Source organism: Dermacentor silvarum, chromosome 9, assembly GCF_013339745.2.
Source record: "Dermacentor silvarum isolate Dsil-2018 chromosome 9, BIME_Dsil_1.4, whole genome shotgun sequence".
In the NCBI taxonomy this organism is placed as follows: Eukaryota; Metazoa; Arthropoda; class Arachnida; order Ixodida; family Ixodidae; genus Dermacentor; species Dermacentor silvarum.
Window position 1 is genome coordinate 131,422,966 of NC_051162.1, and position 27,165 is coordinate 131,450,130.

Below are 27,165 nucleotides of genomic sequence, written 5' to 3' on the forward strand. Positions count from 1 at the left end.
TATACACGTGTCCTGTGAAAAAATGCTGTATTAACGCTTACATTGTAACAATATGCCCACCTGCTATGGTCTCGATAAAGAGACTGGCAGTATTGAAAATAAATAAATAAATAATAAAACAAGTGAAAACAAAAAGTCAATAAGTTTTGAAAAAACTCGCGTTTTTCGAATAGCATCTCCCCTTAAAAGCAAAAGTTAAAATCTAGTGACTGTTGGTTGCGAATTTTTGATTTTGCTCGTACATTTTCTAATAAAAATTGGCAAAAATTGCTAATTTTCAGTAAGCGAAACTATTAAATTTACAACTCTGTAACGCAGCAATGAAAAGCAGTATCGCAGTTTTGTAAATTGCACCTAATAGTACATCTAAAGCGGACGAACTTGATATATTATACATGGTTCTCAAATACACCACTAATACACGAGTACAACTTTTGCAAAACCCTGTAAACAATGTAACAATTCACGTAAGATATAAATTGACATATATAATTTGTCTGCTTTGGATGCTCTAACGGATGCAGTTTACAGACCTGCGATATCTGTTCGTGGTGCAGAACTATGAATTTGCAAACTTCGTGCTTCTATATTTTTTTAATTTCCCAATTTTTGAAAATTCATTTTAAAACATTCAGGCCCTAAATTGAAATACCGCTTCCAACAGTCACTAGAATTTAACTTTTCCTCTCAAATGCAAGAAATTTATTTAAAATTGGCTCAGTGGTTATCTCAGAAAAGCGTTTCTGCGTTTTACGTGCACTTGCAAAGGCAGCATCGGAGTTGGGCCCGAGCTAAAGCTTCCTCTTAAGCTCTTTCATTACTAAGCTTTACAAAAATATGACATACTACCAACATGGGCCATTAAATCTTCAAATCATTGTCCGAGAGGCAATGAGGAAGATGCAGGTAGTGCTTTAAAGTTTTCCCCTATTTTTACGTAGCTAGATGCGCTAAATGCCAAGTGTCATTTCGGTGGCGTGGTGCTAGATGGCAAAACAAAGTGTTGTTTGGGATTGATAACAATGACGATTTATAATTGTAGAGCTTGATACGATTCTATCAATTTGAGTTTTAGAAATGGTTAGTCTTCTATTACAAAAATGAAATGCTTATTTAGAAAACGTATCGCAATAAAAAATTTAAGTATAATTTCTTTAACACATCTATTTGCTTTGAGTCAATACAAGCACGCAACGTATCCAAAATCCAAAGAGCGAAAATGGAAGAATCCGCCGAAAATGAGCGCTTCAAGCTTATCTTGGCTTCACTGCTGTTGTAAAGACGCTCATAATATCTGAAATCACGGAAAAGTGGCCTTAGAATTAGTGCGTACTCTGCTGTGAGCATTTATTCTTGAAGCACTGCTATCGAGGCTACACACTTCAGCACAGCAAAGGGAGTTGAACACACTCGCTGGCAAGTGCTACAGCAAGTGTTTCTAGACCTTTCTGTCTGACAGCCTGCGAGCGACACTTAAGGTGAAGTGTCACTGAGTTTGCCCGTCTGAGTCTGAGTGGGATTATACTGCGTAAAAAGCACTTGCTTAATTGATCCCACATGTAAAACTACTGCTGTCGATGCTAGCAGCTGCATTTTGTGGTTGAGAGTAAGAAGCTGTGGTACAGTAGACATTCTTTCAGTTCAGTATGGCAATAACTGCAGTAGAACAACCAGGCCAAAAGCTCCTCTGATATTCATATTTGATGTTCCCAGAACAGTTGATTTGCTGCTATAAACACAAAACATCATGATGAAAGTGATGATGCCTTTTTTATTTACAGTAGTGCGATTTTATAACACTGCCACAGCAAGGACAACTGTATAAGTAAATCTTACCATAAAAACTGCAAGCACAGACAAGTAGAATTCAACGCAGCCTGTTTCCCGACAGTGTGGGGCTACCTCTACCTCCCTTAATTTACATAACCACATGTGCAGAGAGTTTGGAAGCATTCTGTTAACATTTCATCATGATCTGCAATTTCTTCCAATATTCTGAAGTTGCAGACACAGCTGACGGATAGCATGGCTACAACTATCTTAGCCAAACTGCTTCTCGATGGAGGGTGTAAAGCGCCCAGTAAAGTGGTAATGCATGAAGTGCTCTTACATGTCAACAAAGTGTCATTGCCACCACGCAGTAGTTCACAGTCCTGCTGACAGCACCTACAGATGCCATCAACTGCACCACAATGTTTACCGTGCATCTGTGTGGCTTGCACACAAACATGCTGCACCCTGCAATAGCCAGTACCTAAACATGCATGCCACTGAAGGGGCAACTTTCCAGGACCCCACTTGAGCCTGTGAGCAGTTCCACAAAGGATTAGTTTTTCACAAAGTGCAAGGCTGGTTGGTGGCACTGGGCTACTTTTTCTTGTCGGACACTGTGTAGCGCTCATACGAGCGGGCGGGGTCATAAGGTTCCCATCGGGACGCTGGAAAGATGTGCTTGTTCCTCTCGTACCACGAGCGCAGCAGAACTTTGCCTGCATGCGACTCTTCCTTCTCAATCGAGGCATCGTTAGTCAGCCGCACGTCTTCCCTCGCGTCGTAAGCAAACAAGGGGCCACTCTTGCCACGAGCCTGTGCAGACGAAGCATACACTGGGTAAGTCACTACGCCAACATTGTACTAGTGCCTTCAGGAAAAGTCTGTGTGAAACAGCAATTCAACACTGCCGATTCTGGCTGCTTGATGCATGCTCAATTAATGAAAGAAATGGCGCTTACAGCAGGACATAAATCAGACGACAAACAGGTGATGGTACGTCGTGTGCTTTATGTCATACCGCAAGTACAGTTTCAAGATTTTATTAAAATGACTAGCTTTCAGTCACACCGTCAAGCATTTAGTATTAAAGAATTACTACTTGGTCAAAACATGGTAGTCAAAGAGCGTTTGCAAGTTTTTTCGCCTCATTTATCTTCCTATTATTGCTGTTGATTGAGCGATACAAACTTTAAGCAAAAACAAGCTTTCTCGTCTCCTTAATGCAATGTGCTAGGTACTTTTTCGGTTTTCCTTGAGCAGAGGCTGCGTAGTGTGTAACGCCCCGCAGGAACTAATGAACTTTTAAAATACTGCCGAAGCTACTGATTGCGACTCAATACAAATATTGCATGCCATGCTTCCTTTACAACCCATTTGTATTCCTACCCATTTCAAGCAGTTGCCTCTACCATGTTGACATATTCTTTTTCAAACAATGGAAGGGCCTTTCCAAGAGGCAGTGACATTCGTATCTGACTTATGGCGACACTAATGCACACAACCTACCTTCGTGACAATGAAGTCGTAGAATGTGTAGTGGTGCGGGATGATCAAGTCCTCTTTGACGTACATCAGCTGATCCGCCGTAACTGCCCGCAACTCGTAGAAGTCCTTTCGAAGGAGCTCCATGCATTTCTGCAAGTGTGAGCAAGACAGGCCTACTACAAAATGCTTCAATACCAGTCGCATATTCTGTGCAGCACAGGAAATTCTAGGGCTCGTGTCAGCCAATAGAGTAATGGTGGCCGAGTGTGTATTCCAGAGACGGGAGGAGGGCTTCTTGCTCTTTATGCGCTGCTACATCTTCCTTGCAGCATCCATTCAGTCTGCATCACACACAGGCAGGGAATGGTGTGGCCCTTCTGGTTGGCTAATCCAAGCAATAGTGTTCACTGCACTGCACAAAGTGAGGTCACGTACGGAAGCATATCTGGATGCCTAGCTATGAACCGGTACACTATGTATGCCAGCAAAGTGACTTCACCACTTAGTCAGGTGTACTGGTTACTGAATATGCATTTGGTTAGGCAAGCTTCACAAGTTAAAGCTCTGGTCATTTTCAACTGATGGAAAGCATTAGGCTTTCCAACAGTAAGTACTTTGCAAATGACAGGAAGTTGGATGATAAAACTGCATATCTGTATGGTGCCTTTTCATCCTTTGCATGCTCGTGTGGCTGTCCAGAAAGAAAGTACCTTTTTAGCCAAATACTAAAAAAAACTAATTTAAGCAGAATCCAGCTGGGTGTTTCTGAAGTGGCCCTAATAGTAGTAGTAAGTACTGGTCAAGTGAATGCTATCAGATTCACACAAACGTAGCAAAAAGTGGGAGGCACAATCGCACCTGCAAGAACTGGTAGATGCTGTTCCCTTTCTTCATGCGCACCACCTTTCGATGGCCTGAGCCGTCCCAGTAGCTGAAGGTGATCTCAATGTCCTCATTCTTGAGTTGCTGTTGTTTCTGCACCCACTCCTGCAATTAATGAAATTATCTCATTTGTGAACTTTAATGTGCCAAGGTCCTGTGGCTACACTTATATAACCTTCGCTAAAACACGCCAACGTTCCATTTCACCGACATTTCTACAGGATTCTATCTGGTTCAACACGGCGATATAGTATCAGCAAGGCAAGAGGGCTCAGCATCATTTTTGTTGTAATGCTAAGTTGTGACAAAGGCAAGCTAAGCAAAGAAATGGATTTCATGTACATCTTAATGGCATCTGTTTACAAGCACTTCTGCACACTACTTTAGTTTCCTGCACAAGTGTCTGTGATTGCCTCTTTACACTATTATACCACAAACAAACTGACTCTATCCCAGTTGACCTCCCATTGTTATGCCTTAACTATACACAACAAGAAATGCCTTTGCAATGCACAGCGTGTGAAACTCTTCCCTGACCACCCTAGCTGATGCCTTGTTATTCCTCTGCTGCACGAAACAACAAATACTTTGAACTACGCACCATGCGAAGCTCTTCCCTGATGCGTTTCTCTTCTTCCTCTCGTTCTCTGTCCGGAAGGAAGCTGGTGTCCACATCGGGATTCTTGCCCAACTTTCGTTTTGATGGTGGTTCGTAGTCAAGCTCATCTTTCTCTTCATCCTGTTCATTCTGCTCCTTTGTTTCCTGTGAATCTTCATTCTCTTCCTTCTCTTCATCATCATCATTATTGTTGTTATCTTCCTGTTCCTCCTCCCCCTCTTCTTTTTCATCATCATCGTCCTCATCTTCATCCAGCTTGAATGACAGTGCTGCAATCTGAAAGAAAGGCAAAGTCAATCCTATGTGGCACACATGTTGTGGCCAACTGCAATAGTGCATCTCTGCCACACCAGGGAGCAACACACAGTTAAAGGCTGGAGTTTGCTAGCTTGACAACAGTGCCAAAATACATGCACTAGCAGCAGGGAAGAAGACTGTTTTTATAGCATTCAACAAAGATGTTCAGCCATTACTGCTAAATTTTCCTAGGAGTGGTCTTTATGTATTAATTTTGTGCTGCCAAACATGTTATTGCCAAGTGCGCATTGCAAACTATAGTTGAGGCACTCATCAAGGATGGTGCAATGCACTCAGCTGAGCCCTGGTGGCCGCTGTGGGAACTAATGTGGTAATTTAATGCTGTTTCAGTACTGTCGTTGCAAATCTGCATTCCTCATATAAGATACAATGCTACAGTATGACATACCTGTAGATGCTCATTTATTATTATACACAGAGTTTCATACAATAATTATTGTATGAAACTCTATGCTATACTGCTAAAGTGTCTGCACTGACAAAATGTTGGTGGCAAGTAAGTTCAAACAGCCTGACAGGGAATTTTTGAATAGAAACAATGTTTCTCAGCACTTGCCTGTCTTCTTTGCCTCTCTTGCTGTTCCCGTTTTTTCTGAATTTCACGCTGTCGCTGAAGCTCGCGTTCTTGTTGCCGCTGTGCTAGTTGACGTTCTCGTTCCTTTACAACATCCTCTTGCTTAGCCTGAAAGAAAACCAAGACGCCCATTAGGTATGGTAGTTTCAACTGCCCATAAGAAGGTCCTACTCATCAGTACTGTAATGTCCTTCTGCATTAACCACTCCAAATAAGCTATCACCACCTGTAACTTCCCCAAAACCAGTGCAAGTCTGCAACAATTGAAGCATTATGAACCCTATAAATCGTGTTAATGCAGTTTAACTAATGCATGCAATCAATACTAATGGTGCATGCAAATAAACTTTTCAATGATTCGTCTTTGTGCACAGAGTATCTCAGATAGACCAACATTGTCGATTAAGAACACCGTAGTACACTTTACCTTCATTTCATCAAGGGTGACAAGCCCAATTGTGCTCGATTTAAGCTGCTGCTCCACAGCATCATAATGTGCAGCGAACTTGTTCTCCATTGTGGACAGCTTCAACTCTTCTTCAATCCTTTTCTTTCGCAGTTCCAATTCTTCCAACGCTTTCTCGCGTTTCTTTTTGAGATGCATGGCACGGCCAGCCTCGCTGGCAGCTCCCTTGTACATAGCCATGGCTCTGCCTGGTTTTGCGAGGTAGCACCAGCTGTTGTATCTGTGGACATTGGGCAAACATGCATCAAATGATCGGCGATGTTTCTCCGCGCTGAGTGAACATCAAAGCATCACAGTCGAGTTACTGGCAAAGCTCTCCTGTCCTTAAGGCGACTTGGGGAACAGACAAGAATCCTTCGTTCACCTCGACATGAATCCGTGAAATAATAAATCCTCGCGTTAGGTAAAACCATCGCGACTGCAGCATATGATTTCGAGTTCATTTTGCCTGCTAACGCCATTTAAAACTGCTAATACTGCACCTGTGGCACATAAGCACTTACAAAATAAGTACACCACCCAACATTTTGTAAAATCCGGCATCCGCGATCAATCAAAAGCAAGCTGAATAGAGAGTCAGCAATGAAAGTCATGTTCACTTAGCGGGTTTAGTTAAATACATGCAAATGAAGTAACCCACACAGCTTTGGGAGGCTGTGAGACCAGTGCAACGTTTGGGAATTAAGCAATCAACCTAGAAGTGAATGTCGTACAGAGGAGTGCAGAGGAGTCGGCAGCTGAGGAACTTCATACTTACCCACCGAAGAAAATAACTGAAGACCACAGTCTATGGCGAGTAAATACTCAAAATACGGGTCGCACTATTCCGGTAATGACTTTCCAGACAGCACGACTACACCGCGCACAGTTCAGCCACTGATTTAGCACAGCGCAGGCTAAGCTAGTACGCTAGCACGGACGTGTTTCGGAAGTTACTGGAAGCGCTGAAGCTCTACGAGTGTTATTACTCCAGTCTCATTCATAAACATAGATGGTACGGTCACTAGTGCCCCTAGCGCCAAAGTAAGGCGAATGGGCCTGGACATATAATAAGCTGTGATCTTTCTGAAGCACCTCTCCGAACTTGGTGCAAACAGCGCTAAGATTCAAAGATTTAAATTTCTACCAGAAAAACATACAAATAGAAACATTTTCGTGTGCTGCTAAAGTTCCTTACTAATATAGTAGAAACCTGAATTCACAAAGCATCTACAAAGCAAAAAGTAAAAGAAAATGTTTAACTAAACTTTAAGCGATTATACAAAGTAGTTGTAAAATATGTTATTGTTTTAACTTGCAAAGCTCTACGGTCACATTATTGACCTAATAAACGAAAGAGCTAGAGCCAATGGGAGGGGGGGGGGGGGGGGACTATTGGCAGGAGGCGACATCAACAAGTATGCGTCATTTTTGAGAACTAAACTAATGACGTGCGATAGCTGGGACTGCCCCAGACGTGCCCCAGAGAACACGCCTTTGCGTTATGGGTTGGTGGCAGGAGCAGCGGCAGCAGCCGATGAGCACCGAGTGACGAAGTCCTCTTACGCATTCGTTTCGTCCTCGCTTCAAGCGATGCGCTTATAGCTGCTTTGCCACGCTGTACTGAAGGGGGCCAGACCGCCGCAAGCGGACACACCACAGCCTCTCCTTGCAGGCGTGAGTTTTCGATCACGGCTTTTGTTTTGGTCATGCAAGTGCTTCTGCTCACGTTGATCGCCTGTAGGGTATCCGTTATTTTACACGAAACTTGGGTTTCTTGGGTCTTGCTTTGCGCGATTTCTTAGCCGACGTTGCGCTTCGTCTTTGGCACGTAAGGATTTGATATCTTAGACGATTAAGCGCTCATTTTGCAGAATTGATTTTTTTTTTATTTCGCCTTTTATCTTGGCTTTCGCTGCAATCGTATTTTGACCAACACAGCGCACCTCTATATGCGCATATGCAGCTGAGGTAAGCGCGTCATTTTTGCGAGATCGCGGTTGTGATTGTTGTAGATCGAAGCATACATCTGAGCAGCGCATGAAAGTGCATGCAACTTGCCCGTGTGAAACTTCTCATTCATTGCCTCTGCAGGCATTCAAGGGACGGTTGGGGCAATTGGCAGCGTTGCGAGCGGCGCCCCAGAGCCATGACGTAGCCAACGATGAGTACCATGAAGTGCGTCTGTCAGGTAAGAGCTTGTCCGCAGCTAGTGGCATGTTACAGACAAACGCGACCTTGTTTAAAGCTGCACTGCTACAATCGGATCAAGGCCGCACAACGTCATCCTTGCTAAGTTTGAAGGCCGTTATACGAATGCTTGCTGCATGCAGACACATCATCGTCTCACTTTCGCTTCTGAAGTTTGCTGCATGTTTATTTCTTTCAGTGGCATTGATTAGGGCATTTACACGAGGAGAAATACTGCTCAGCTCTTCTGACGTGACAGCGCAAAATTGCAGTTAATGATGACACTTCAACAAGCTTACATTATGGCCTACCATGTTTTCGTGTGAGCCGCTGGAGATTTCCAATGTTTTAACGTGGCAGGAAGTCCTTGAGAATGCAGAGTCCCTCGAGTTTTAGCACACCATCACATTGGGCTCTGTCGCTTGATTGTCAAAGTGAACTAGCAAGAATTTTGGGTTTCGTAAATGTAAAAACCTTCAATTTGGCATGCCGTGGAAATTTTTTAAAGGAGTACTAGCACGACATTTCTGACTTGTAATTATTTGCATGAAATGAAGGTATAAGCCCTCTAAACTCTTGAAAAAATACTATCGAATGTCAAAGAGCTCTAGGTAATTTGCTAGTAATACTTGTTTCTACGAACTAGTTTCGCGGTTTCAGCACCGAAAGAGGCAGATATAATGAACCGCTTCTCTACAGCAATCACTGCAGCTGCCACACGTGTGCGCAACCACAAGAAACAAGCACAGGAGTCTTGTTTATTTCTAACGCGATGAGCGTTCTTTGGGAACTTCATGCACTTTTTGGTATGGCCATATCTAACCTCTTTCACGCCAACATGTGCCACTGGATATGGGCCTGAATAGGCAACTTGTGTCATGAGATATGCACAACTAGGCTCGTGACACTGCGTATCGACGTGCCTTATAATCAAATCATGGTTTTGGCACGTAAAACCCCAGAATTCAAACACTGCATATGTGAACATTCTTGGCCAATCCTCCAGAATAAGCATTTGCTGCTGGGTATGTATCTGGATAGACAAACCAGAACAACAGGCAAGAAGTGAAGAAGTCGGCAACAGAAAATTAAATAAGTCACTCACAGAGAAATGAGAAAGTTTGCATCAAAAGCAAGCCGAGTTTGGAGAAAGTGAGGTGAACAGAATGGGACCAGAGAGTGCATTGAGCGAGAGGTGCTGGGCTACAGAGAAACAAAGAAAATGTCGACCACAGGAAATTGAAGAAGTCGGCTACACAGAAGTGAAGAATTTGGCAGTACGGTGTGTCGCTACATTGCTTCAATGCTAATCGCATTAACATTGAGATTCATTGAAAGATGGGTTCTGCCGGAATCTATTTATGAGCAACATCATTGTCTTGCTGCACAACATCGGCAGATATAGCTCTATGTCACGACACCACTATAATATCGATGACACCACGCCCGGCATTTTATGACCAACTTTAATATCATCTTATGAAGCTTTCCCAACCTTAAGGGCCCATTCACATTTGTGACTAGGCGAGGTCGCGCGACCGATTGCGACTGGCGACCAAAAAGCTACTCAAGACAAACGATTCACACTGACAAATGCAACTGACGAGTTGCTAAACCGAAATGTCTCACGATATGCCGTTCACGTCTGCTTTAAATGACATCGCCGCGTAAAATAAGCATCAGCGTATACAGACGTCCCGTTCCTTCGCATCTGATTGGTTCAGCTGTTCTGTGACTGTGGTCGCGCGACTGAAAAATTGAGCAGTGAGCGACTGGCCCGAAACAGTCGCATTTCGAGAAAAGCGACCATTTGCGACTACTTGCGACTAATTTAGTCGCAAGTGTGAATCGGCCCTAATACTTGTTCGATGCAAGCCTTTAATATGCGAGAAGATTGTGATTGAGTTTCTGCAACATCAAAAATATGTCAGTAGTTTTTGAGGGAGCTCTAGTTTACATTACTGAAGTGAAATGCATGTGATGTGTCTGGGTTTTAACAATTTTATTGAACTACTGTGACTGTTATGTTAAAATATTTCTGCTTTATCCATTCCAGGTTAAACAAAAAGTAGTGGGAAAGGGCTGCCTAAAAAGCTTATAAATCAGGTGGTGTCGACACATGTCATTAGATGTCACTGACAGCTTCTTGAGCATTTTTGGTGCCCACTTGGGCTAGAGGCCACCTGGAACATTTGCCTCTATATGCAAATGCTCCAAGGTGTCTTGGACTTAGTTCATGCCGAGGCACAATTCTGATGGCAAGTTTTTTTACACCATAAAACAAAGTCAGCTTTTACGGTGCATTTCAGCATGGGAACATTGTGTTTCACATCTCTTCTCTGACGGCATGCAATAAGAACCACAGTGTGCAAAACTTATTACCTCCGAGATCATTATTGCGTTGTGTGTTGCGCAGGCATCAGCGCACCACTATCTCAGAGGCCATGCGAAACCATTGCCCTTGTAGTTATAGGATGCACTTTCATGAAATTGGAAAGCACTCGGTAAAAGCAGACTGTCTATGTATTGCTTCCTGGCATGTTTGATTGCCATTGGCATGCCAAGCCACAGCTTACAGCTGCACCTGAATTTCTTCCTGTCATTTTTGTTCTGTGTGACAGGAACTTGCATTACGTGAGGGAGCTGTAAGCTGCTTGGTCTGGTTTGAACATCACCGATTGCTCCACACACTTTTGTGCTGGATGAAAACAGTGACTCTGTCCTCCGGTTGTGTCTGGTGCTCGCAGGAGTGCGGCTGTGTGTGTGAAAGCTGCGTGAGCGGCAGCAACAGCCTGCACCTCCACCAGGAGATCGAGGCTCTGAAGCGGCAGCTCCTGGAGCGTGACTGTCACATTGTGCGCATGGAGACACAGGTAATGTGACAATGGCTTTCCACTGGCAACACTGTATTGTCCTCCGGTGGCTAGCAAACAGGTGGTGGTGAACTAAATGTCGCTCCCTTGAATTACCCTATAGAGGTCCTTTGGGATACAGCCAGAGTTACAGCAGGTGCCTCTAGAGTACCGCTTGAAACAACTTGTAGCTCTGTGCTGGTATTCGAGTCACGTCCACCAAGCACCAGGTGCATGCGGTGTCTACTTTAGTGCTGTTTAAAGGCTGTTAAAAAGAAAATTAGACAATCACTGGCCACACGGCTTTGTGGAGATTGCTTCAATAGTACAGACAGTTAATTTATAACCAATATAGCCAAAGTGAAATTTTATTGCAGATGATTCTTGAAGTCTCAATCTGCCATGTCCACAAAACTTTTGCAGCTGCATCTTGAAGGTTTCAGTGGCTGACATTTTCTTTCAACACTGGCTTTGAGCGCTGAAAGGTGCCTCGTAAACCTGCTTTTGCCTTCAAAGGTCATGATCACGTTCACGTATATCAACGCCAGTGTTCATAAATGTCCAGCATATCCTATTCTTTTGCTCACTTTTGGTTATGAGCCATCTGGTCCTCAGAATGTTGGGTCATGCTAGCATATCGTGTGCTCTTACATTAGTCTATTTACTTACTCTGCACACACAAATGCTTACTGATAGCTCCTTACTGGTTCTCATTTACTGAATATAACATTCATATGCCCTCCTTTGTGTTTTAAGCAAAAACGCCATTCAGTCATTAAGTTCTGAAAGTGCCCATGAACGTCCGGGGCCTTGGTTATAGTGCAATGAAAAAAAAAAAAAAGTAGAACAGAAAAGTAACAGGACAAATTGGAAGTGTAGTACTAGGGAATGTAACACAATCACAACTTAAGCATGAAATTAGCCAAATGGAAAACATGAGAATTGCATGTCTCAACCTGAAAATGCAAATTATTTTGTTGAGTTAAAATGTGTATCATGGGGATCGAGTTAAATGAAGAGCCTACAAAGGAAACTCTGGGATTGTACAAATGCAAGTTAGGTCGAGGCACAGAGAACACTTGCGCCAACTATGGCTTTGCTAGCACGGCATGGGCAGAAAAAGAAACTTGCCATTCACTCTGCCAAGGTAACTTCAGTAAGTTGCCAGAATAGTGTGCACCTTAGCGTTTCATTACTGCGGCGAGAATTAGCTTAGCACAACTAGGAAATCTGCATGCCTGCTGGAACTTGTTGTAGGCAATGGTAGGCATTTATCTTTGTGACGTGGTGATGTTGAGATCTACAAACAGTATCAGTATATCGTGAAGATGTTCAGAGCATTTCCGCCAACAGTGTTTGTTAGGATAAAGACCTTTAGTAAAGCCCTTAATGGTGGCTAGTTTCAGCAGTTCACTGAAGCTTGTCTTGTTCCTAAAGATATTTAGACTGGAAAATCATTCTTTCAAAACTATTTATTATTTAATTTCGCAGTATTAGGTTGATTATTGGAACAGAAAATGAAGGCCAAAGTTCAGTTTTCTGAAATTCATGCCAAAATCCCAAAGCCTTTGTCAGTGTGATGTCAGAGATTCCAAAGTTCTTTTTTCCTTATTGTGGCTCTATAAAAGTTCTTGAAACTTGCTAGCTTCTGTCTTTGGCTCTTTTGAGAACTCCTTGTAATCATTAATTTAACCACCAAGTTTAACTAGGGGCAAGCAGATGCCGTCAAAATTCACATTGTGACGCTAAGTCGGTGTGGTAACTTCAAGGTATTGTCGCTGCCTGTCTTTTGTTTTCTTACTATTCTGGCTTATAATGCGTCTTGTCTCAGTAAGGGTGGCTTTTTGTTATATTGTAGAAGTGTGATTTACTATTATAGCTCAGCTCATTTGTCTCCTTAGTGTTTCTTTAAGCATGGAGGTGTGGCTGCGGGAACTTGGGTGCCATGGCTCTGGCAGAAGGCGTTCGCATGCGTGCACAGCAAGCCACATCGCTGTAGCCGCCAGCTGGCATTAGCTTGCGCTGCATAAAAAAGCACGGTTCATTTCATGATGTGTTGTTTATGTTGTGGCGTTGGCCTGTTTAGTTTCTTTTCTAATCCTTTCTGTGGCTGATGCAGGTTTTGGAGGGTCCCCCGCAGGGCAGGCCTCCAGAGCCCCCCAACGCCCCCTGTCGCCAGGACGCCTGCCAGGACAGGTGGCAGCGGCTTCAGGACGGATACCGTAAGCTTCAGAAGGTGGGCGCAAGCGCTCCTTCATTATTTGTCACATCGCCTGTTTGTTTGTGTGCTTTGTGCAAGTGACACAGAGTACACAGTGGAATCTCGTTGATACGATCTTCACAGGAACTGTAAAATAAAATGTATCATCCGAAAATCATATTAATCACAGCAAGCTCCAAAAAGTATGAAAATAGGCGTACTCGATGACCAACTCAATTGCAAAGTCTCGGGTGGCATTGAGTGATACTGCTCTGCGTAACACGTTTTCCGGAGCAGCATCACTCGACGTGACACGAACCGCAGCCAACTCATTGGAATTCAGCAACGATGAAATAGGTTGCCAGTTTGCGTCGAACTTTCTTCTTTTTAATGTCAGTAAAAAAGTTCTTCTGAAAGTTAAAAAATGAAGTCGCCGTTTCCTCGCTCAACTGAGCTGTGTGCATTTTTCCTTCAATGTTGCTGGGACTTAGCAGGTTGTTCTTGGATCATTAGAACGTCATTTAAGCTAAGTACACTGAAATATAAAGCTATGAGTTTTATAAATGCCTGCAAAAGTCTACTTCTGCAGTCTTATTATCCAGTAACTGTAAGAAAATATGATTACACGCACACACGCACAAACACACACAAGAAGAAAAGAAGTGCCCTCAGTGAACACTTCGACCCAAAATTTTAAATTGAAATCTCTGTCTCTAAGCCTCTGCCGCCAACAGCGACCAGCATTTGGGCATGGCTTAGTTGACGTCAAGAAGTGTGGGGACATCACTGCGCTGTTTGCTTCAAAAACCATGTGTGCGCTGCGCCATTCTCTCCTTGTTTCTGCATGCTCGGACACTTAGCAGTGCATCAAGGGCATTGCCGTTGCTTGTGCCGGCAATTCTTTCATTCACACGAGAAAAACAGCATAAACCAGAGAATGCCTGTAGAAATTATCTTGGGCTGACTGCTGAGTTGCGCATGTGAACACAAAACGGTGTGCATACATTGCACAGTTACTATGCAGAATGTGCTTCATTTGATCACCTGTCGGTTTTGCCAGGCTGCTGTACAGTTTAACTGTGAAAAATATCTAAATGTTCATTTTCTACCACTCCAGTTGTGGTCAAATTTTGTCAGCTTGCTGTAGTACGCATATCATTTAACATGCAATGCATAATTTGCACTCGAAAATTGTGTCATGGCCCCTTTGAGGTTCCTGACTGAGGATCAGGTGTACCGCCTTATCAGTATGAAAGCTTTTTGAAGATTGCTCCTTTTTTTCGTATGAAATTGGATTATTATTGCGAGAGAATCTGCATTCCATTCCAGCAAAACATGTTGGAACGGTAATACGGTGCCTGTTGCTTGCAAGCTCTTCATAATTCCTGTATGATGCTTCCACTTGTCGTTTCTAATGACAGAAGCAAGCATGTTGTGGAGTTCTGCCGACGAAATGTTGAAGCAATAGAATAGTGAGGATCCTTGCAATACCTGCAAAGCAGGGGCAGACAATACCCTTTGTTCTACTGCTACTTCGTTCGTCATTACAAGACGGGACAATGAAGTGGGTTATGTGAAGGCTGGCTGCTTGTGGAGAAGGGATCTGTGTAAGTGTTCGTTTTCAAGATCTGCCAGTGACCTATCCCTTTTATTATAATCATAAGTTTCCATGACAGTGTTTCGTTGAATTCGTGACTGAACTACTCCTTCTAGTTACTTTCAGAGGCTGACATTCCCTTTTTGCGTGACAAATGTAATCCATCTCCATTGTGCCAAAACCTTGCAGAATCCTTGAATGAAAAATTACAGACCCTCTGTGTTGTGGCAGAAGCAAATGGGTACACAATTACAGTAAATACTGCCATGCATCCTTCTGTGTTTCCCTATTGCCACACTATGACAGAATCACGAAAATTTCGTTATTTCAGCTCTAAAATTGGGCCTCGCTGCATAATTCAAACTTGACCTATCAACATGCATGCACCTGACCCCAATAACGACCCCTTCACTGGCATCGTCCCAGTAGAGCTTAGGGAACAATGAATGCATTAAACACATGTCATCTCCCGTCGAAAATGCCGATTTTCAGCCTGCCCTAACTAGCAAGATTTTCAAGCAATAACAGTAGCTCACAATGTCTGATTATAGTATTTACCCAATTATAAAGCGCGGCTTTATTTTTCCCCCTAGAAAATTAAGTCACAAACTGTGTTCACGGCATTAGTATGCTTTACCGCATAACAGCTGTATTGCGGCGAAGCTGACTTTAGGAAACTGGCCGTCACTGTACAACACAAATTAGACCCTTGCACATTTTTCTTGCTAAAACATTGGGTGCGCGTTAGATTTATAGTTTGCTTGAGAGCTTTAATGTTCTCTCTATATTAGTTTTCTGCTTCAGACACATAGAAAGCTAGTGCGCGTTTAATTTGTTGGTGTGTTAGAATCAGGCAAATACTACCAAATGAATCAGTGGTGTGTGTCGACGTTTTTCCTGCATATTGTTTTATTCTACCCACTGGATAATTCGATCAATTGACGGGACAAATTAACAAAAGTCGACTGTGAATGTGTATGAAAATATACAGATAAAGGTCCTAGAATTGGAGATTGCACTGTGACCCAGTGATGCCAAATGTGTCATCTCTTGATGTCATTCATAAACATTTGAGAGAAATCACCTCTTGGGACAGATAATTGGGAAAGTTTGTTCTGCATTGTGAAACTCGAATGTGCAAGTAGACAGTAACAGGATCGAGAGCAACACAGATAACAAGACACTCCTGCGTTCCTTCTTGTATCATTGTCTATTGTTCGTTCAAATTAGGTTTTTTGAGATGTGAGTGGGCATGTCTAAGAATTTTCATATCTCGCTAAGCTCAGTTGATGAAACCTAAGATGCAAGAATATCTCAGCTAAAAATTGGCCAACAGAATGAAACTTCAAAGCTTGCCAGTAGAACACAACTTGGCAGCTCAGGCCACTGAAGTTGAGGAGGCCTGAGGCCCCGCTAAATGCTGCACGTCTGTGCACGTTACCTCTCTCAGGCATAGGTCAGCATACTCAATTATGAGTACACCGACTCATACTTGTTTCAGACATTTCACAGTCGTGAAATAGAACGTTAATGAGTGAGGACGTGAGTATGAACGGGAGTATAAGCAAAATTCAGTGACAGTGGGTTTGATTTGGCATGCGGATCAACGTGAGTGACTGTCTGCAAAGTATGAGTGGACGTATGTATGCCAGTGAGCGGGAGTTCACAGAAGTGTGAGTGGGTGTGCCGATAAATGTGAATGGAAGTGGCTATAAATGTGAGTGAGGACACATCCTACAAAAATATAGATGAATGAGTAGGAGTGAGTGTTTCTGCCGACTTATTCTGCCGACCCATGCTCCCAGGTGAACCAGGGCCTGGAGGACAAGCTGTTACGGGTGGTTGACCGCTGCGAGACGGAAAAGAATGCGCTCAGCCGCGACCTCCAGGAGCTGACTGCACGACTCGTTGACGCACAGCTGGCTCTGGCACAACTGCGTGAGGAGAATGTGAGTACGGTGCGGTGTGTACCCAGTGCCCTCACATTGTGGACTATTTCAACTGTAATTATTATCTTTGGAAATGACATGTACAAGTCAGAAGGCAGCAAAAATAGAGTGGCGTGTGTCTTTATTCTAACAACGCATAAAGGAGTTTTAGTGCTTGTTGTGGCTTCATTTTAACTATGCTATGAGATTGTGTCTTTTGGTCTATGTATGGAGGAAAGAAAAAATTGAGAAGAGGCCCTAACAATCTCGGTGCATTGCGAAAAGGGTGGCGAACGTGACGTCAATTTTAGGCTTAGCTGTTTATGGGGCAAATACCAACCGTTAATAAGAGCGCTGGAAAAACAGTGGTTATGCACTGGCTGCTCTCTGCAGCCGTACCTCCTCTACCTCGCAACATGCACCCAGTGCGCCACGCATAGCGAAGGGAGGCCCGGGCCATACACAAGCGATACGGGACTTTGCCCTCTACAGCCTACACGGATGCCAGGTCTTACCCCAGACGCGCAGCCACAACAGCCACCGTGATCGTCAACAAAGAACATCGGAGCAGCATTTCGCTCACCCGATACAATCCCCTCCAAGCCGAGGAAGCGGCCATAGCCCTCACGCTCTCCCAAACACAGGTTGAAGTCGTAGTGACCGACTCCCGACAGGCGTGCCGCAACTTCACTAGCCGCAGAATTCATGCCACTACGCTCAAGATCATGAATCAAAAGCCGCCAACCAGATCAGTCATGATCATCTGGGCGCCAGCTCATCACGGCATTCCTGGCAACAAGGTCGCCAACCACGTGGCTTGAGATTTGACCCACCGAGCCGACGCCGAGGAAGCTGAACCCGCTCGAGCGCATGCACCCTCTAGTCTCATACCAAGACATCACACAACACTACAAGCTAACCCACAGAACATATGCACCCCCACACAAGTCACTACCTAGAGAGCAGGAGCGATTCCTCCGAGCTCTACAGGTTAATACATTTCCCCACCCAACCAGAAACCACCTCATAGCCCCTACACAATTCTCTCCGCAATGTCGCTTCTGCGCAGAGCCCGGGTCCCTCAGACAATAGTAGGGGATTGCAGAGAGGCACCACTCAATCCTCTGAACCCTTACCACACCAACGAGCTTTGGGAGAGAGCCGTGGCCAGCTCCGACCTCGCAGATCAGCAATAGCTGATTGCGAGGGCCCGGGATGCGGCCCGAGCTCAAGGCATTCTGGAATGAGCTGCATTTACATAATAAAGATGTTTATTCTCTCTCTCTCTCTCTCTGCAGCTGATATGGTGGCAGGTGGCTTGAGAGCTCCCAAAATAAACTTGGCATACACCTTGCACTCTGCATGCAGTGAAATGTAGTAAGCATACGTTTACCTAGCTGTTTGTGGGTAGTCCTGGGTTTTGTGTGGAGAAAGCCTAAAGACGAGATTTGGAAATCATGGCGCATGCTGCAACAGTGCAGAAAGTTACGGTTTGTGCCGTAATCAAATAGCGACACAGCGAATTGCCCCCCCCCCCCCCCTCGTCGAAACGAGTACAGTTTCGCCCTAAGGGCGAAGCAATGAATGCGATAGCAACACAGCAATGTCATACGAAGTAAGGTGAGCGGCTTTGGTAGCAACATGAATTGTAGTAAACATGAGCTGATTAAGTAAGCAGGTGTGCTGCGGCGTAAGTAGACCGACATGAAGAGAGACTCGATGACCACGAGAAGGCGCGTGTGAAACGGTGGTGTTGATGAGAAGCGCTTCCCGTGGGCAGCGCGTGCGAAGGGACACACCTGTAGCGCTGCACTGCCGATCCGGGCAGCATTGCATGTGTAGCGTGCGTTGGAAAATGTGGCCCGACTATTACTAACTGAATGAACAAGCGTGGTGTGAGCACGCATAAACAAACATGAATAGATCACACTGAATGACTGCAGACAACGACTGTCAAAACGCTGGCAGCAAGCGCATATATGCCGCAGCGGGCGAAGGTACGTGCGGTCTATCGCTTCAACGGAAACTGAGCGGCGAATGCACGGCGCATAAAGGTCAGAGCCGTGTGGAGATAAGAGACGGTGCAGGCGAGCGAGCGACGAGCGCGGTTGTTGGCAGAGTAGAAGTGTGCCCCCTCCCCCCCTGCGCTGGCTTCCCGCTTCCTTGCTTGCGCGTGGGTGATTGAGTGCGTTCGCTCTCCGTGATAGCGCGCGTCCCCGCACGCTTCCGCTCGGGCATACGGCGCGCGGCGAAGATTTCATCTATAGGGAACCTCACGGCGACGGCAGAAATCCGGTTGAAGTGTCCATATAATTGCTATCGCAATAAAATATTCCATGCCAGCTACATCATCTACGCACTGGCGTGGCAGCGACGCTGCTGGCCAGAATGCTGGGTGTTAGAACAATTTTTTTGTTTCTCATCACTCGATTTTCCGTGTGGTCGAATAGTCGTACGCACGGGTCTGAGCGCAGCATTGTGTGACATTTAACGCTTCATTAGTAACCGTTCGCTACAATGTTAACCTGCACGTATTCAACCTACCTTTACATTGAAGGGGGCGGGGGTCTATTGCAGTGTTTAACGGTCGCGTACGTTTGACTTGCACTGTGTGTACTTGCAGTGTGATGCAGCACACGCATGCCACACTCTTACGGTGAGGAAGACTCCAAAAGTATTGCAGGATTGGCTTGGATACGCAACAGCGCTTGCAAACGGCTATGCCAGAGATAGCAGACGGCTGAGATGAGAGTGCGGAGAAGGCTCCCCTGGGTGAAAAACGAGAAAACGCATGTAGATAGGGGGAGGGGGAGCTGCCTGTTTAGCTGCCCCATAGCCTAGGGGCACTGTGGGGGGGTGCTGCTCCAAGGAGGCTTTACGAAAAGTGACATTGTGGCTGCTTCTTAATTTTTTCCTTCCTCCTTGGTTCATGTCATTTGCCGAGATTGTCTGAACTGTTTTGATGGGCAGCAAAACGCAGTCCACGTCTCAGTAGCAGCCCGCTTCTTCGATGGCTAAATGCACATACGATGGCATTTTTCAATTTGTCTAAATACAACTGGCAAGCGAAGATGCCGGATACTTTTAATGAGCAATGTGGATCTAAGAAATGTAATCTCGTAAAGGTTTTGTGAAAATAAAGCAGCAGTAAATGCAAGAAAATGAGGATAAACACGCTGGTCACTGTATTGTAAATGACTACTCAGAGAAAGTTTTAGAGGACATATGGGGTGATTTTTTTGGGCATACAGATTTCAATGAAATTGTATCATTTGTTTTGGAGTCTGCTGCCTGCATGATCATCATGCGTATCACTGTCATGTTTCCGGGGCTAAAGTTGTTATAAATGTTCAGGCCAATTACTTCATTATTGAGGTGGTGCTTTATGACAACTGACATTTAAGAGATTTCTTGTGATTCTTTTTCTACACACTTTCACTTTATTCCTTGCCAGCCCCCCCACTGCGTAAACGTCAGCCTCTACATAGACAAAGCTCTGCAATTCATTAATGTGCGTGCTTTTTTGCCATATGTTGCAATTTTTTTTACATGATAGATTTGTGTATGGTCGTTCACATTCACTGAAGTCATAAATTTGTTCTGGGGACTCCCTCGTGCAACCAGATATTTCTGGAATCCCAACTTTATTTAGCTGTGTGCGTGCTTCATGAGTACAATGAGAGTTGCCATTGATTAACTGATTGGCTGTCATGTGACCTCCATGCAGGAACAGTACCGGAACGATTGCAACGTGGCTGTGCAGCTGTTGCAATGCAAGCCTTCCAGCTTCGTAGCCTCCAAGTACAGTACGGTACGATACCTGCAGTCTCAGCCATACTCGTTCTCCTGGGACCATATTACGCAATGATTCATTTTATATTCTTTGTCCTTAGTCAGTAGCTACTATGCTGGCATTGTCATTAGGACGAGCGACAGTGAGTGTGATGGCTGATCAGAAAATAATATAACTGAAAGGAAAGGATCATTATAAAATATGGCCCTTAGTGTGGGTGTGTAGTCCTTGTTGCGCTCGACTGCAAAATGCTGAGTCATGTTACATGCTTTATCTGCATTGCACATGTAATGCAGTACGATCTATTGCCATGTGTGCATTTTTACATTTTTGATAGTGATTACTTTCAGTAAATTATCCCTGTTGTCATGTTAATTCTGTCACATAAGACACGTTTGTTCTCTCGGAAACCTCGTGAATGTTGTTGTCACCTGAACAGTGTGATGGGCCTGTCATGATCACACTGTAAAAATGCTGTTGTACATTCTTGAACAAATCACAGACACTATCTACAGCTCTGGAATGTACGACACATGCATATAAAGAGCGGTTAGACTTCAACAGTGGGATTCAACTTGATGATCAGCTAATTGTGCTTAACACTGTCATTGTCGCTTAATTGTTAGTTTGCTTCCGGGGCACAAGTTTGCACATTAAACAGTTCTGTTCTTCTCGTTCATTTTTTTTGTTCAACTGGTGTTTCTGCCTGTACACCGGTCGCTACCTTACGATACTACAGTGAAGCAAAGAGGCTTCCTTGCAAGCCTCACTGACAGTTTAATTGTGTGCTTTCCTGTGCATGACAGCTTCCCAACGAGCTCCAGGAGAAAGTTCGAAGCCACTTGGGTAGCCGGGCACAGCGAACTCCACCGGAGGCGCGGGTGATCCGGGTGCCCATGCCCACATTCCCACCCACCGCCATGGTGTACTCGGTGTCGCCCGAAGAGACGACACCCCCGCAGCAGCAGGATGGCAACGGCCCCCTGCCCGACTACATCAGTGCAGCCGTCATGGCCAAGGTGTGTCATCGCTTCTTCCGGGTCGGGATTCTACGCTAATGCCATTCCTTTTGGCACTTTGTCAGAGCAGTGCTCCGCCCATGGCAGGATCAGCTAGCCGTGCTGAATGGCAGATGACAAGAATGACATCGAATTGATCGATACGTTATACCAGCCCCGTCTTTTAATGCGAAGCATTCTTTGCCTCATACCAGGCACCTTTGGTTGGTAGGCACCTCATTTCGAGCTTCTTTATTAACCCTTTGAGGGTCATTACTGAACATTTGAAAAATGCGCCTTTTTGGAACAAAATGCTGTCTAGCGTCACGCTGGAGGTGCTGCAGCCTTCCGTGACTTAAAAGAATTCTTATTGTGCTGCTGCCCCTTCGTTTCTGACAAAAGTAGTTTTTTACTTCGCTTTATGATGGCTGCCTCCGAGGTAGTTTGGGAGTATTCCCGCTTCACCTAGTTAACTGCTGTGTACCTGTTGACTGCCTGCGCTTGCGCGCTTTAGTATAATCAACATTCTCGCGCATGTTGTTTCGAGCTTCATGAAAAGTTATTTGTATCTTTTATTACATCACTGAAAGTGTTAACATGAGATGCTCGCCTGCATGGCTCTCCCGTAAGCGTGCGATTACTTTGCTTTACGGGCAGGCGGTTGCCAATCGCTGATGCTGCCGCATGTGTTTCTTTTTTCGAGATTGTGGGGATGCGCGACTCTCACGCGTCTCCTGCGGTTCGGCTTCACCGCGCGGCTGGGTGCCGAAGGCCGTCGTAGTGGTCGCGGCGCGTTGCGAGAGATGGCGCGAGTGTCGCGATGCTAACGCCACCGAACGGCGAGGTGACTTGGGAGAAAAAGGTCGAAGGTGCTCTCTGTGTGGGTTGGGGATCGGCGACCAACACGCACGAACGCTTCGCGCATGCGCCGGCCCGCTTAGCAGGACACCGGTATGGACGAACACGGATCGTTCTAGCGCGCCACCGTTCGCGTGACTGTACACGTGAACGACTAGGCGATGGTGTCATAGCATGGGGCGAACGTATTCGCTCGCTATCGGGTCGCGGTGAGTCGGACTTCCTTGATTTGTCGCGCGTCCATGTGAATGTTCTATTGGTTGTAATTCGGCTAGCATGTATTAGTGTATGAAAGGTGCAATAAATGCCCCTTTACTTGTTTGCACTACTGCGTTGTCGTTCCTTTGTCCCAAGAGCACATGTGAGACCCCACAAGATGCACAAGAACTGATAGAATCTCGTCCAGTGATCTAACAGTTGACTACTGCGAGTTTTTCATTCGCTTTGTTTTTCTGACGAGTACACCCCATTGCGTGCGTTTGCTTACGGATGCTGACATGACATGTTTTCCTTTTGCTATGGCCTCATGTCCTGTGGCTGTATTCTCTAACAATCCACTTAATTTTTCATTCTTCTTGGCCTTCGTCCTTGGTTCGAATGTGGCTTGGGGGTTGCTGCATCATTGTCTTTTCTGTGTTCGCACCTTCGGAACGACGCATGATAGAAGTGGAAAATGAAATGGAACGTTTCAAAATACAGGTCTTGGTGGTGTAAAACCTATATAAAATATAAAAATAAGTTCTGTGATTGTTACTATATCTGTAAAAAAAATATTTATGCCGGTTTTTTCATGTATTCAACAATAAATCATGTATAAAACTGCTCATATTAAAAACATTTTTGTCGTTTTATTTTCACCTAAAAAATTATTGCTTGTTCTTTCTTGAAATAAGTTTCTTTGAAGAATGTATATCTGCAGTAAAAAAATTTGACCCCCTGGGGGGATGCTTTTTCCCAAAAAATGTGACTTTCAAGGGGTTACAAAAAAGGAAAAAAAAAAAAGACAAGAACTTATTTAGTGGTTGCATTGATCCTGGATGTCCCAGTACAAGAGGCCCCTAAGCTGACTCTGGTTGCAGGTTTGGGTTATTGGTATATCATACTAAATGTAAATCACAGCACTGCTTTATGTGACTACTGGTCTCTGGATCCACTCATCAGCCCACCAGTTCTCTCGAAGCTAAGGAGCCACAACTGTTACTTTTTAATTCCGCAGTTTTTTTTCTTGAATAATGCGCAACGAGCACAACTTGTGTAACAAATTGCACAAGTTGCGCTTAATCTCTGTGCTTAGAAGTTTCAAGGGTTTTTAACTAGTCAGTGTATTGATGAAAGCTTGCTCTTGTTCGAAGGCCGTTTGGCTTTCAAGCAATACATCCCGTTGAAATTACTTCATTCTAATTAATGTGGATACGACGGATGTGACTATTGTAACGAAGTCTTATCATACACAATAATACCCTTGTTATATATTAAATTCATTACACGCCGATATTGACGAGAAACATTTCAGATTTAATGAATTGTGTCCGATACAGTCAAGTCCCCTTTACTCGATCTTTGTGGGACTGAATGATCTTGTTGAATTATCCTAAAGGTCGAATTAGCAAATGGCAGCAGAATAAATTAATTGAAATATATCTATTTTTTTTATTTCTTGAAGTAGTCTATAATGTCTTTGTTTCATGCTCTTGAAGCACAACTCAACCGGCCTGAGGCTGCCGAAATGTTTAAACACTGGTTCAGTGTGACAACACAAAATAAGTGGTAATGTATTGGTTCACGGGCGGAAGGAGCATCGGCCACTAAATTTTAAAATAAATGTACATTAAGCAGCTTCACAGTTAGAGAAGCAGTAGCACCGTCCGCTGAATTTCTATTGTTTTCAAGCTTATTGTAAGCACTGCACACCGGAGGAGACGCTGGTGCGGGTTGGTGGGGATCGAATTAACCAAAGCGGCATGCTTTTGAGTCCTAAATAATTGAGCTTTCCTTCCATAGTAATATATATGGTTACTCACTGGTGCTTTTCAGTGCATTCGAAGCAAGTGAAAAGTTGTATTAACTGAGGTCGAATTAATGGGAGTTGACTGTGTAATTCGTTATATATTGAGCTCAACTACATTTATAACATTCTAAGGTTGGCAGGTTTCTGTGTAGTGGCTTGCCAGCTTGTCTCTCATCATCGTAACCTGTTTGCTGAACTTTGCCAAACCATGACTTCACAATGCAGGTACTCGAAGAGCGTGCTCGTGAGAGGCGACGGTCTCATCCTTCCAAGGGCACGCAGGCGTCCCTGTGCTGCAGTCGGTCCTCCAGTCAATACTGCGCTGGCGATGGCAGTACAGTACAACGCACCACAGAGACACTCATTTGAAAAAAAAAAGAACTTTCCAAACCATGCAAAAAAAAAAAAAAAACCTGTGTTGAAACTAGTATCATGCTATTTATTTGCCAGAATAAAAGTGCACGGAGCCTTTCCTGCGGCTTCAGGTGTTCTTCAACATGCAGCTAGTATATCTGCGGTGGCCATTTATTGTTGAGTTGTTTACCTCGATCTGTCTGCAACTGGCCGTACTCATGGCGACATTTCAGAGCTTGCTACGATGTACAGTGCTCAGCGATTTAAACGCAATACACGCATGGCTGCCGCCACTTCTTGTGCCACCAGCGGGCACTAGAGACGCCGAATTGATGTATTTTCATATATGATAAAAGTGAGGAATTTTGAGAAGCATTAGGATTGTATTTGGTCGCACAACGATCACCCAGCGCTCCAGTGGTGCAAAAAGAGCGGACTGCCAGGTGGTCCTATTAACATGCTTCAATTGCTAAGCACTGTACACTCTAAAATTTTGTTGCCAGATCATGAGTGCTAAAGAGCAATTCAAACTTAGCCTGTGTCATGCCTCAGCTGCAACAGAGTGGAAGCTAGAGTGAGTGCTCGCTGTCTGCATCTGCAAGCAAGTAGTGCATGACAGAAGATGGAAATTTTATATTCTTGGCTTAATATTGTAACACTACAACACATCTTTCTCTCGCTCTTCAACCAGCAAAAAAGGTCTTGCAAAGCAAACTACAAGGCTGCCACGTGACTGATGGGAATTACGATTTTTATTGGGAGGTTAACGACACAAGTGCACGTACCCGTCTGCGCAACCAATCGACAACAAGCCAGGACGACTAGGATGCCAGTCAGGATGCGTAGCGGGCGTGTTATCACCCGTCAGCGATACGACACCAACCGCGGTCACGTGCCGTGCCGAGTAGATGTGCGGGACACCCTCTGCGTCACCGCTGCAGATAAGCGCACCGTCTGGTGACGCGGTGCACCTCACTGGATGACCAGACACTTTGTGACCTTCGAAACGCTTCCGCTTGTTGAGCCGATATGGTCGCTCGGCATGGAACATGGCAATGTAATCCCCGTTGGTCTGCGCCAATATGGTGTTCGGGGACAGACTCTCGAGGCAAGGAATGGTGTATCGCTCCTGGTACAGCTGACCGGACAGTCGTGCGCCGGAACCCACGTCCCACACGGAGAGAGCGGCCTCGCACGAATCTCTCGTAACGAGGTCACCGCTGCAGGCCAGTTCTAGCCCGCCACGAAGAGGCAGCAGGTCTAGCACCTCTCCGCAGGAGACGGAAAACGTCCGCACGGCCATTCCTGCTGGACTTCGACGCATGTCCCACTGCTCTGCGACATCCCTGCTCCCCACAAAGAAAGTCGACTCGTTCGACGGGTCCAGGCGTACGCACGTAGGAAGGCCCTGGGAAGGTCGACACGAAAACACCACGGCGTTCGACGTCGGGTCTACGACGATCGATTGCCGGTCCCACCCGCACCGCAATAACCTTCTACCGCACAACGTGAAGCGGGCGCTTCTGATGCCGTCCTCGCTAGGAAGATCGTAAACGCACTTTCCGGTCGTCGACTGCCACAGCTTGACATGGCCGTCGTGAGACGCAGTCAGCAGAAGTTTGCCGAAAGGCTCCGGAGCCCAGGAAGTGGCCACAAGCGCTTTATCGTGCGCTTTGATGCGTCGAAAAGAGCTTGTCACTGTCCGTGCGTTGTACTCGGCGGCGTTACTCCACCCTTCGTCAGAGAGTACGATGGAAGTATCCAAGGCGCCCCGCGGTGAAGCAGAATGTTTAGCAGGTAAGGAATCATCTTGCTTGGTTTCTAGCTTTGCCTGCTTGGCTTTTGCGAAGCACGCGCTACTTTCCGAGGTTCGTTTTAGGTTAGGATATCGGGAACTGTGCAGCCGCTTTTCATTCGCCGGTTGAGGTTGGGACTCGATCGCTGGGCCAAAGTCCTTAGTTACGAGCTCTGTCGCAGATTCACGTAAAGCTAGGTCGGCTTTTAGAAACTCGTATGCTTTGTCTGTCGCTTCCTGCAGTTTCGAGTCCCAGTCTGAGTCTTTTAAGCCCAAAAAATCGCTTGAATCGCCATCGTCACTACTCGACTCCGATTCGCACATGGCTAGAGTTCTAGACACACATGGCAAATGTTTACGTCGCTGCTCGATAGAATAGGCTCTGGAAGTACAGGCCGTTTAGGACTGCTTTGGGAAAGTAAGCAGCGCCACAGTGTTGCAGCGGTATTTTCAGCCAGCCAGTAGCAGTCGCAGTTCAAAATGCGTCATCAGAAAC

At 45.1% G+C, this 27,165-nt stretch overlaps 4 protein-coding genes across 5 annotated transcripts in view; 2 read left to right on the forward strand and 2 right to left on the reverse strand.

Moving 5' to 3' along the window:
- Positions 1-1,751: 1,751 nt before the first annotated feature.
- Positions 1,752-7,069, reverse strand: LOC119464327 (protein FAM50 homolog). Of its 2 annotated transcripts, none has more exons than XM_037725246.2 (7): positions 6,875-7,069; positions 6,079-6,337; positions 5,634-5,759; positions 4,742-5,035; positions 4,117-4,245; positions 3,280-3,408; positions 1,752-2,586 (listed from the first exon to the last, which is right to left on the reverse strand). In XM_037725246.2, the coding sequence occupies exons 2-7, from the start codon at positions 6,295-6,297 to the stop codon at positions 2,368-2,370; spliced, it is 1,116 nt and encodes a 371-aa protein (XP_037581174.1). In that variant the 5' UTR covers positions 6,298-6,337; positions 6,875-7,069; the 3' UTR covers positions 1,752-2,367. The 2 variants fall into 2 exon arrangements, with proteins under 2 accessions (XP_037581174.1, XP_049511640.1); XM_049655683.1 differs by having other exon boundaries at positions 6,871-7,069.
- A 546-nt stretch (positions 7,070-7,615) lies between these two features.
- Positions 7,616-24,997, forward strand: LOC119464329 (tight junction-associated protein 1-like). Its single transcript, XM_037725247.2, has 8 exons — positions 7,616-7,773; positions 8,191-8,287; positions 11,034-11,159; positions 13,258-13,374; positions 16,741-16,884; positions 20,591-20,674; positions 21,463-21,675; positions 24,746-24,997. The coding sequence occupies exons 2-8, from the start codon at positions 8,261-8,263 to the stop codon at positions 24,887-24,889; spliced, it is 855 nt and encodes a 284-aa protein (XP_037581175.1). The 5' UTR covers positions 7,616-7,773; positions 8,191-8,260; the 3' UTR covers positions 24,890-24,997.
- Positions 24,998-25,611: 614 nt separating this feature from the next.
- LOC119464331 (WD repeat-containing protein 25) lies at positions 25,612-27,022 on the reverse strand. The gene has a single exon (XM_037725252.2). It carries the CDS (start codon positions 26,991-26,993, stop codon positions 25,638-25,640), a length of 1,356 nt encoding a protein of 451 aa, XP_037581180.1. The 5' UTR covers positions 26,994-27,022; the 3' UTR covers positions 25,612-25,637.
- The window catches only part of LOC119464330 (transcriptional-regulating factor 1), a 31,779-nt gene continuing 31,146 nt past the window's right edge, over positions 26,533-27,165 (forward strand). The window contains exon 1 of the mRNA XM_049656212.1: positions 26,533-26,671. The gene's annotated coding sequence lies outside the window, so the exon portion shown is untranslated. The remainder of the gene's footprint in view (positions 26,672-27,165) is intronic.

Bases quoted from the DNA above. Each gene is read 5' to 3' on its own strand.
- LOC119464331 (XM_037725252.2), bottom strand. From the start codon at position 26,993: ATGTGCGAATCGGAGTCGAGTAGTGACGATGGCGATTCAAGCGATTTT.
- LOC119464329 (XM_037725247.2), top strand. From the start codon at position 8,261: ATGAGTACCATGAAGTGCGTCTGTCAG. The intron at 13,375-16,740 runs GTGGGCGCAAGC...CCATGCTCCCAG, and splicing joins GATACCGTAAGCTTCAGAAG to GTGAACCAGGGCCTGGAGGA. The intron at 21,676-24,745 runs GTGTGTCATCGC...TTCACAATGCAG, and splicing joins GTGCAGCCGTCATGGCCAAG to GTACTCGAAGAGCGTGCTCG.
- LOC119464327 (XM_037725246.2), bottom strand. From the start codon at position 6,297: ATGGCTATGTACAAGGGAGCTGCCAGCGAGGCTGGCCGTGCCATGCAT. The intron at 5,760-6,078 runs GTAAAGTGTACT...GTTTTCTTTCAG, and splicing joins TCACCCTTGATGAAATGAAG to GCTAAGCAAGAGGATGTTGT. The intron at 2,587-3,279 runs GTAGGTTGTGTG...TCGTCTGCACAG, and splicing joins ACGACTTCATTGTCACGAAG to GCTCGTGGCAAGAGTGGCCC.